Consider the following 10708-nt stretch of genomic DNA (forward strand, 5'->3'; position numbering starts at 1 on the left):
GCATGATGAAGCGATACAAGAGAGGAACAGAACCTCTCAGCCCTGCTATACTTCTCCAATCAGAGAGGAAAAAACTCCCAACGTGAGCCAATCCAAGCTCGCCCCTCTGCGAGCCACAGCGGATGCTGCACTACCCCCAAACCCACTGCAATTAGGGACAGGCAGCTCAGGTTGGGAAACAATTAAAAATCTCATTAGCCCCACTTCCCCTTGCCTTTGTCTGGGTCTCTTTTCCACCCAGATCCCAGCAGTGGGATCCTCTCTGTGGCAGGACTCAGCATCACTTTAAGGAGGAGCCTGGGATTAGCAGCAGCCTTATTAAAAACACTCACTCACACCTCATTTTACCTTCACACTGGAGATGATTTAGCTTGATTTATTCTAATTAGTTGTAATTTATTGTTTTAATGAGCTCTTCTGCAGGCTTTTTGTGCTTCACAACCACCCTCCTCAGCTGCTGTTATACGTTTCAAGGAGGTCTTTTAATAAGGAGAGGTTTCCAAGGCTGCCTTGGATAGGAAGAATTTGGTTTTCTTTTCCTGGTGCAATGTGAAAGAAGAAAATGAAGACCTTTCCCCCTCCCCTCCAGGATGGCTTTGCTGGGGAGCATCTGGCTGGGAGTATCACCCAAATGGCAAGATGGCCTTTATTTACCAGCAATGTTTGCAACTGGCTTTAAAGACTGACAAAAGAAAATGAATAGTAGAAGTTTCTTTCCCCCCACTGCAGCTCATTCTTTGAGGAAGGAACTCATGGCTGTGAGATGTTATGGTGCTCAGAGGCACCTGCAGCTCCATGAAGGGGTTAGTGGTGCTTAACATCATGGTCAACACAATCTGCTCACTCAGGAGAGCTCATGCTGCTGGTGGGGCTCACCAGCTTGAGCTTCAAAGCACACTCAGATCTCCTCAAAGATGGGCAGAAGCATCCAAAACACAATGCCATAACACCCCACCAATATTGCTCTATCTATGGAGGTCTCTCTTCCCCTCTGCTGTGTTGGTCAAAGCTTCAGGATGTTCTTGGTCTATTCCCCAGGATGGCTGTGCCAGCTCCTGTCAAAATTCCCAGCCTTTGCCTTAAGAGAGAGGCCAAAGAGTTGCCTGGTCAGGGCAGGTTATTTCTATGACATTGGGTTCTTTCATTAAAGAAAATGGAAGTTCTCACTTCTCTGTCCCCATAGCCATCACACAGCAAAATCTGATCTTTGGAGACATCCAGAATAAAGCAGATGAGATTTACTTTGCAACTAGAGACCAAAACAGTAGCAAAGCAAAATCTCCAACAGCTGAACAGAAACTCCCAAAGAGAAACATGAAACCCCCAAATGGCCTCGACTGCAGCGGAGGAACACCTCGATGGTTACAGGAAAGGACTTTTCCCTGGGGCGGGAGGACTGGCTTGTACTGAAGGGGCCTGGGTTTGTGTGAGAATTAGTGAGGAACCCTCAGGGAGCCAGGAGTGCTCCAGAGGCTTCTGGGAAGCAAAAACATCCAGAAGTGTTGAATGAGATCCCCTGGGCAAGCCCAGATAGATCATCTGCAGGAATAAGAACCAGCTGCCAAGTGAGAGCCTGGAGAGGTGCACATCACCTGGAGGGGCTGAGGGGAGGGCTGCAGCATGGGGGACTGAGGGAGAGGACACTGGAGGAGGATAGGCTGAGCTTCTGCACAACCATGGAGCACATATGGCTCAGAGCTGTGCAGAGAGGCTCCTAGAGCAGCTGGAAAGTACCAACATCCTCCTCAGCCAACAAAAGAGTCTCTGTGATCACCTGAGGACCCTGCAGCATGATCTAACAATGTGCCAGGAGCAAGTGAGAGATAGCAAGGGCATCTCTGTGGAGTAAGCCATGGGCACAGGTGGATGTGAGAATGATGCTTGTCCACAGCAGAGCCAGATACAGCTTTGGGAGCTGCTGTGCCAGCCTCTGGCCACAGCTCTGCCTGGGCACAAGCCATCTCCTGCCACAGGAGATAGGGAGGCAGAAAATAGGACCAACCCAGTTCTTCTAGGAGAAGAAACCAGAACTCTGGAGAAGCCTGGTGTATCTGGACAGCTCTGGAGCTACTTGGGGATTATTCACCCTGCTCTGCATGCTGCCAACCAAAATAAATCAATTCAGCTTTTGCTTCCATTTTAGGAAAATAAATCCTCTGGGACAGGCTGGGAGCTGGTGCCCTGCAAGGAGCCACGTGCTCACCCAGCCTGGCCCTGCTGGGGTGTAAACTAGTGCTCAGAACCTGCTCGGCCCCAGTAGCCCATGCCCCTGCTTTGCTGAGGGCTGGTGGAGCACCCGTGACTCCCGCAGCGGCTCAGGACAGACGCCAGGACACAGCCCAGAGGTTTATTCAGCCTCCTGCAAACCGAACGTCCTGCTGCTGAGCCGCCCACTGCCGAGCCGTCCAGAGAGCTCTCCCGGGGCTTGGGTGACCTTATCCTTATCTCCTCCTGTCCTTCAGCCCGTCTGCAGCGGCTGGTTCAGCAGCAGGTCCCCGGAGGCCGGTTTCCCATGACGCAGCCTCTTATCTCATGGTGCCGCGTTCCCAGCACCGAGCCCTCCCGAGCAGCCCAGCCCAGCCCCGTGTCTGCAGCACTTCTGCTGCAGGAGGGATCACTGCTGCAAAGATGCTAGGAAAACCTTTCCCCAGCCAAAAAAGCTGCACGAACCACCCACATTTCCTCTCAGCTACCCAGGAGAGCTATGCTGGCATTTAGAGCTAAGCTTGAAAGCTCATGGTCCTGAGATGCATCAAGAGCTACTGGATTCCCAAGCCTAGCCTCAAACCCAGCATCTCTTGTCCCTGGAGGAGGCACAGTCCCCACTGTTCTAGCTGCTGCCTGGGGAGTGCTGGCACTGGTGGCAACAAGGGGCCTATAGCAAACTGCTCAGCATCTGACTGCTTAACTACACCAGCCCCCTTCAGATGTGGTTGTCTGCTTTATCAGAACTGACTTCTTAGAAGCTAAACATTTGAAATGTTTCAAATATCTGCTCCTGTCCCCTCCTTGGCCAGGGCACAGCCCTGTGCTGGCAGCAGCATTGCTCCTAGAGCAGGATTTGAAAGACATTGCTACCACCTTTAGAAGGAAAAGTCACTTGGCCTTGAATGATTTGGATATTGAAAAGTTTAATGCTGCTCCAGAAGGAGAAATAAGGGAGCCTGGAGGGATTTGAGCAGCAGCAGTGGAGAGGTGCCCCATGTGAGAGGCATTCAGAGTCACAGTATTGTAAGGGTTCAAAGGGACCTCTGAAGATCCTGCCAGAGCAGGATCACCTAAATCAGGCCACACATCCAGGCAGGCATTGAAAGTCTCCAGAGATGGAGACTCCACCACCTCTCTGGGTGCTCTGCCACCCTCAAAGAAGCTGCTCCTCACATTTAGATGTAACTTCCTATGTTCAAATTTATGCCCATTACCTCTTGTCCAGTCACTGGGGACCACTGATAAGAGTCTGGCCCCATCTTCCTGACACCCACCCTTCAGATAGTTGTAAGCATTGATCAGATTCCCCCTCAGCCTCCTCTTCACCAAGCTAAACAGCCCCAGCACTCTCAGCCTTTCCTCACACAAGAGATGTTCCCCACTCCCCTAGTCATCTTAGTGACCCTGACCTGGACTATCTCCAGTAGTTCTTTGTCCCTCTTGAGCTGGGGTGCCCAGAACTCTACACAGTACTCCAGTGAGGCCTTACCATGGCAGAGTAGAGGGAGAGTAGAACTACCCTGATCAGCATTGCTGATGAAAACAATCCTGCCCCTTCCCCCATGTGTGACAGAGGTCCCAAGCCACACAACCCACAGTCTTGGTGCTTCCCAAGCACCCTCAGCCAGCCCCAGGGTCATATCTGCAGAAATTCTGCTCCTTCCTGGTCACAGCCACATCCTGCACGTGGCAGCTCCCTGCTAGAGCCAATATGAAGCTATAACCCATAATGTGTTGTGACACCAGCCCGTGCAGCCTAATTGCCATAAAGCCATGAAATGTGATGTAACTGGCAGCGTGGCCATGACAGCGATGTGTTAGGGGTCTAATGGCTTCAAGCTGCTACCTCACACACAGGCTGAGGAGGAGCAGACAGCTCCCACACCCCACTGGCACCAGCTCTGCAGCACCCCAGTGCCCCAGCACCCCAGAAGGGCACATTTCCCACCCTCTCCTCCACAGGCACAGGGGGAGATGGAGAGGCAGAAGTGCCCCAGCGTTTCCAAACATATTTTTCCATTTGCAGGAACACCAGTAGGAACAACTCATTCTTCACTTCAGTGATCAGGTTATGGCCTTAAAAAACAAGCAGTTCTGCACTTAGAGTTATTTCATTAGTACACGATCCTCCAGACAATCAAACAGCTTAAGAAGCTGCAGGCTCCACAGGTCCAACACGCAGCGTGTGCAAGAGGTCCACAGTGCTAAATGCCAGTGCCAGCCTCAGCCATCCAGAAGGAATTGTTAATGCATCTTTTACAGCAGCCTTTGTAGGGGTTTATGAAGGAATTCATCAGAAAGCAGAACCAAATAAACCAGAAAATTATTACAGGGAAAAAAAAACCACACCAACCTCTCTGAAACTGCAGGATCAAAAGCTGGGAGCCATCAGCCAGGTGCAGCAGCTCTTATCTACAGTGAAGCCCCAGGGTCGTGCCTAAGGCTCCCTTTACCTCCAGCAGTGGTGTAGCTGTAGCCTGGGAGCTCATTATATAGCCTGGGGTGGGAGAGGGACTCAGATGTGGCTCATTTCCCCCTGCAGCCCCAGCAGAGTTGCAGCTGGTTCCCTGCACCCACAGCCCTGCCTGGGGAGCTGTCATCTTTGGCTCATCTGGTGCAAGGTCAGGGCTGCTGGGAGGGCACATCCAGACACTCATTTTGGGGTGCTGGAGCCTGAGGATGAGTGCCTCAGGAACACTTCCCCTGGGGTCCTTCCCATGAAAGGTGCTTTGAGGGAATGAGGTGCTGGGGACAAAATTGGGCTTGGGGATGTGGTGTTTTTTTATTCAAAACACTGGAAAAAAATCATTCTTTGAAAGGGTGAGGAAGAGGAGGGACAGTTTGTGCTGAAGAGGTGGCACCCTTGGGGACATGACAGGTTCAAGTGGCAGAAAGGCATGGGGCTGGAGCTGTGACTCATGGCTTTTTCACTTTCCATCTGGTACTGGTATTAGATTTCAAGGATTTTATTCATAAAAATCATGGTGCTCAGGGCCAAGCCTGGCAGAGCTGCAAGGGCTGAGCCCAGGCTGGTTCCTGTTGTGGGGGTGGTGAGCACACCTGGGGCACCAGGCCCTGTAACAACCACTGAAAAATAAACATAATATGTAAAACCAAGGTGAGAGCCCCCAGGTTCCTCTCTCTGACCTGGAGTAACAGGTAGCATGGTGGTTCCCAGGTGCTGGGGTTTACAGCACATGATGGGCTGTTGTTGGTAACCACATCCCAAATGAGCCAGAGTGGAGCATGTGAGGGGTTATTTTTAACTCTGAGGTCCTGGTGACATGGAAAACTGGGTGCCTGGTCCAGGTGCCCACAGATCAGTGGAAAAACTCCTGCCTCCCATCAGCACCTCATCTTTGCTGACCCTGGGCCCTGGAGCATGTTAACAAATCTTATCCTGTGCTTCACACTTGGGAATAGTTCTAAGGCTTTGTCCAGAGCCCAGCAGGAACCATTTGCTGGTGCATCCAAGGGGTATTGTATGGGAAGTGCTTCCTGAGAAAGCTGCTGGTGAGGAACTGCCAGGGTGAGATGGAAATGGGGATGGTGCAAACCCAACTTTCCCACCTCAGAGGCTCATTGAGCATCTCCAAGCAGAGAAGAATATTTGCAGCCCCTCAAGTGAGTAAGGAAAGAATAATCCCATAGTCCTTGCCAGACTCAGCGCTTCCCTGGCACGGTGTTAGCTGAGACTTGGCATTTACAGGCTGCAGAAAAGGTTCAAGCAAATGCTTCAGCCACCCAGCAGTGAGGGTTGCTGAACATCAGAGATGATGTTTGCATCCTCACTCAACTCTCTTCTCCTTCCCCCACGGGAAGGACCCTGTGCACAGCCAGGAGGTGGCATACAGTGACCCTCCTTCCCGCTGCCCTCCCGCACCCGACCCACCAGGCTCAACTGAGACGAGCAGAGGCTAAGAACATCAGCTAGGTTTTATTCCTCAGGTCTGACAAGTAAAAGCACAAGTTGTCTTTGGAAAAAAAAAAAAAAAAAGGAAAGAAAATAAAATAAAAGAAAAGAACAAACACAAAACAACAAGGAAAAAAAACCACAACCCAACACCCAAAACCCAACGTTCAAAACACGCGGACGGTTTGCGTTTCTCAGGACAGAGGCCGTGCCGTCAAGCTCCGCTGCCGGACGCGTGTCCTGTGCAGAGATGTAGCTTAAAACAAGCCCAACCCATGAAGGAGGAAAAGGCACAGGGCTATGGGATTCCACCTCAGATCTAGAGAAAAAAAAAGCGCCCTTTTTATTTTGCTATTATAAATATCCCGTCCGAGTGGCTCGGAGCAGAAAATAACCATCGTGAGAATATCCGTTCTGCTCGGCCTCATGGGCACAAAATCTCTACTGGCACCTCAGGCAGCTACAAGCCCTCAAGGACGGTGGCCCGGTGCCCTGCACACACACCCCAGCTCTCAGCTGGGCCCCCCGTGGGGTGGCAGGTGATGCCATCCCTGCGAGCAGCACCCTCGCCGGATGCCACGCCGCAGGGGACCGGGGAGTGGGGATCCAAGGGGAGCAGGGAGAGGGGAGGAGGGATGCTGGGGTGCAGGAGGGATGTGGGTGGTCCCTCAGGCACAGGTGGCCTCTTGGCTCTCAACGGGGATTTCACTGCCACAGCCACCCTCGCCGTACTGCTGGTAGGGAGGGATCTGGGGTGCCTCAATGATCAGCAGCCCCTCCGGTGACAAGGAGGCGAAGACGGTGATGGGGTCCACCTCGTAGGGCAGCCTGCAGAGGAGAAGGAAAGGTGACATGGTTTAGGAGCCGAGACCAGGGCAGCTGCTGGCTCAGAACATGCCACATCCCTGGTGGACATTGAGCCTTGGGAAGCCCGCACAAGACCCCCCGTGTGTGAGGAACCACCGATACTGAGCCAGCAGCCCCGCGGGGCTCAGCAAAGCCTGCGTCATTACTGTAGTGCCTGGGAATGTGCGGGGGATATTTAAAGCAGCTTCCTGGCCGGCCTGGCCCCTCCGGGCTCTGTTTAATCTCCGCGGCAGATGTGTTTGACGGGATGTCACCCGCCGTTCGCGCTGCCCAGGCTGCCGCCGCGGAGCCGGAGTAAATCATCGCCCTCCGCGCCCGCGGCAGCCACAGGCCTTGCCCGTAAAAGGAGCCGCCGCAGCTGCCGGCTGACGAGCAGGAGGGAGCGCGTTGCTCGCCCCACCTTCCCTGTGGGAGTTTGGGATGTACAGGACTCCTTCAGGATGGAAAAGCAAAGCTGCCACCTGACGAAACTCTTCCCATGTCCTGGGCTGCTTCTCCCTGCTAGCCCTGCAAGCCCCGTGGCTGGGGGGCTGCCCCTCACATGGGCAAAGCACCGCAGCTGGGGCTTGCCCGCCTCGGGACCTGCCTTCCCTGCCAGCCCCGGCCCCTGATTGTTGCCGAAGTGAGCCAGGGTGGTGAGTCAACGCGATAGGGATCTGACTGACATCACTCAGATAGCTCACACACATTCAGGCACGGGGATGGATTTCGGGGCTGGTGATGGTGTCTGCCCGTCATGCCCTGCTGCGCCCCGGGGATGTGCTGGCGCTCGGAGGGCAGCTCCTCACACCCCTCCTGCTCCCCGCACCCCAGGTGGCTCAAATCGCAGCCCCAGGCCTGGAAGAGGCTGACAAAGCACCCAGAAAAAGGCCTCCCTTGGGAAACGACCGTGTGGCCCCAAACAGCCAGTTTTGTGCTGCAACAGAGCAAATTTTGGAGTGAGTGCAGGTGCAGGAGTCTGCACATATGAGCTGGGGCACAGGGACTGGCAAAACTCAGCCCTTTGCTGTCAGTGCCATCCCTGCACAGTTGCAGGGACAGGGTTCCACAGCAGGCTGGTGACATTTGGATGCTGGTAAGGGGATGTGGCATCCCCTCCATGCCCCAGCCTTTTCAGCAGGGGAACACCCCAGGGCTGACTGGTACCTACTGGATTTTCTTGGTGAAGTTCTTGGAGACGATCCCTCCTTCCACCTGCTGCTCCTCGTGTTTGCCTGCAGGGAAGGACAATACCCCACATCACCACCTCACCAGGGGATTATTCCCCCCTCCCCCCTCCCAACAAACAACAAAACCCAACAGGACAATTTGCAGGGGAGATGTTTGCCTTCCCCAGTGCAAATTCTCTCTGGAGAAGGCTCAGGGAGCCTCTGTGGGGAAGGAAATGGTGTACACAGCACATTCATACTCCTAGTAAGAGCCTTGGGACTCACAGGCCCCCAAGAGCTGGGGCTTAAGAAAAAGCCTCCAGACATAATAAAACCTTTGGAAGTGACATTGTTCGCCCTTGTCCCTCTCCCCCAGGCTGGGCCCCTCTCACTGCACCATCAGACTGGGGTCCCCATGCCTGGAGGACCTCTGAAGTTAAAACCACAATAGTGGTCACCCAGATCCCCTTAATTGGATGCCATGTACCCCAAAAAATACTCAAAGCCATGCCACGTCCCTCCCCTGGGGACAGTGTCAGTGCCAGGCCAAAGGGATGCTCGGGGCTGGGTGTCTGTGGGCACCCCAGACATCATGCACCCCTCACCCACCATCCACAGCACTAACTGAATTTTAGCTTGTCCCCAGGCTGGGGCATGTCAGGGGTGGCTCGGGGTGGAGGATGCAGAGCAGCTGCCCCCCACTTCTGAGCACCAGAGTTGCCTCTCTCTTGGCCCCTTTAAAGGGAATCTCCCTTGGTGCTGGCCTCACCCTGGCTATAATTACCTGAGCCAAGCTGGGGCCCCTCTTGGCAGCTCACTGCAGGGTGCTGCTGCCCACAGGGTGCCTCCCTGGCTAGCCTGGGGCAGAAAGCGGGGAGATTTATCCCAAAGGAGGCTTGTCCTTTTCATTTTTGCAGCAAACCACCACGGCTTGTGAACCAGATCCCCCAGCAGCACCCCCAAACTGCCCGTGGAGCTGCCCCAAAGCCCTGCTGCAGCCTTGGCCCTGTTCCCGAGCTCAAAGTAAAGGGCATTTTTACATTTTACAGCAGTTTCTTGAGCCAGCACAGGCTGAGCAGGCCTGGCTGCTTTTCATGCCCCATCCTCCTCCTCCCCCTCGCTCTCACCTGACACCTCGACGTAGCCATCCTTGGTTTTGACCGTCAGCTCCTCAGGTTTGAAGCTGTGCACGTTGACGCACACCTTCCAGGGCTCGCGGGGAAAGGGCGCAGGGCTGCGGCTCTCGGGGTACCCCCCGAAGCGAGTGCCGTAGCTGGGGGCCATGGTGGAGGCACGGTTCATGCCGGCACGCAGGGGACCCGGCCAGGTAGTGGTGAGCCGGGGCCGAGCCCAGTCAGGCCAGTCCGCCGTCAGGTCCCCGGAGAAGGGGGAGATGCCGAAGTCATCGTCCAGCAGGCGCGAGGTCAAGCCCGGCTCCCGGAAAGGGTCGCGGACACTGCGCCTGCTGGGGTAATGGCAGGAGAAAGGCATCTGGCTGTCGGCCATGGCTTCCTTTAGAGGGGTCCAAGCGTGTCTCTGGGGTTCTCCCACAGAGCCTCAGCCTCTGTGTGGCTGCTCCTGGCTGTGAACTTCCCTGGGGAGCATCCACCCCGGGCGAGATGCGGCTGCGAGGCTGCGGGGTGGGGGGGGTGCTGCGGGAGTGGTCCTCTCCTTCCCAGCACCAGGTGAAGGATGACGGAGAAAATCAATTCAGGGCTGAATCACTGGGAGCCGCAGGAAGGACGGAGGGAGCTCGCTGGCCGTGAGAAAATGCTTCCTGTCTGGCTGGGATCCCAGGGACCGGAGAGAGGAAAATAAAACTTCTCAGCACAAGAGGAAAAAAAAATAATAAAGTATCCCAAGGTCGATGAGCTTCTGTCTCCCCTCTTGCTCCCCGGCACTTTATCTGTAACTTTCCCTGCTGCTCCTGGCTGAGAGCTGCAATAAATGCCTGAGCTTGGAGCCGAGAAACTTCTCTAACCTTCCAACCTCGGGCAGTGCTATTTATAAGGATTTGGGAGGAGGAGGGGGGGTGTTTTGCAATTCCTGCCCTGTCAGCCGAGTATTTTGGAGAGGATGAAACAGCCGTGGAGAATCTGGGCTGTGGCAGCTGACCTCTCCGACTGGCCTGAGGATCCTGACCGCCACACGGCCAGGGCAGTTTGGCAGCTGCCCTGGCCCCCGCTGCCCCCTCCTGCCACCCTACGCCCAGTCCACCTGCTCAAAATAGCCTCCAAGCTCAGGGTCGGCTGCTTCCACCCCAGTGTCACCTGTTAAAAATACCTCCTCTGCAGAGCTGGGCCATGCTGCTCCCCTCACTGTAAAGCCATGTGTCCCTGCCACCAAACAGCCCACTGTACTGGGAAGTGGGTCACTGGGGGCACCCCTAGAGCAGCACTGTGAAGGCAACTCGATCCCACAGGTGGGTGTTTGAGGGATTCTGGGGCAGGGTACAGACCCCTTTTGTAGCCAGAAACATGGAGCATCTCCACCACCTGGGGCTGCCCACAGATCTCATGTGTGAGTTGGGACTGTGGGATGCGGGAAGAAGACCATGATCAAAGGGATGTCC

General features: G+C 54.8%; 1 protein-coding gene across 1 annotated transcript; it reads right to left on the bottom strand.

Annotated features, from left to right (window-relative positions):
• Positions 1–6126: 6126 nt before the first annotated feature.
• HSPB8 (heat shock protein family B (small) member 8) lies at positions 6127–10118 on the bottom strand. Its single transcript, XM_068161788.1, has 3 exons — positions 9264–10118; positions 8139–8202; positions 6127–6949 (listed from the first exon to the last, which is right to left on the bottom strand). The coding sequence occupies exons 1-3, from the start codon at positions 9640–9642 to the stop codon at positions 6790–6792; spliced, it is 603 nt and encodes a 200-aa protein (XP_068017889.1). The 5' UTR covers positions 9643–10118; the 3' UTR covers positions 6127–6789.
• Between the last annotated feature and the right edge of the window lie 590 nt (positions 10119–10708).

Source organism: Melanerpes formicivorus, unplaced genomic scaffold (genome assembly GCF_026170545.1).
Source record: "Melanerpes formicivorus ecotype bairdi unplaced genomic scaffold, bMelFor1.0.p_v2 SCAF_60, whole genome shotgun sequence".
In the NCBI taxonomy this organism is placed as follows: Eukaryota; Metazoa; Chordata; class Aves; order Piciformes; family Picidae; genus Melanerpes; species Melanerpes formicivorus.

Coding starts and splice junctions, on each gene's coding strand:
- HSPB8 (XM_068161788.1), bottom strand. CDS start 9,642: ATGGCCGACAGCCAGATGCCTTTCTCCTGCCATTACCCCAGCAGGCGC. Junction 8,203..9,263: donor TGGCTACGTCGAGGTGTCAG/GTGAGAGCGAGG, acceptor CCTTCCCTGCAG/GCAAACACGAGGAGCAGCAG. Junction 6,950..8,138: donor AACTTCACCAAGAAAATCCA/GTAGGTACCAGT, acceptor TCTCCTCTGCAG/GCTGCCCTACGAGGTGGACC.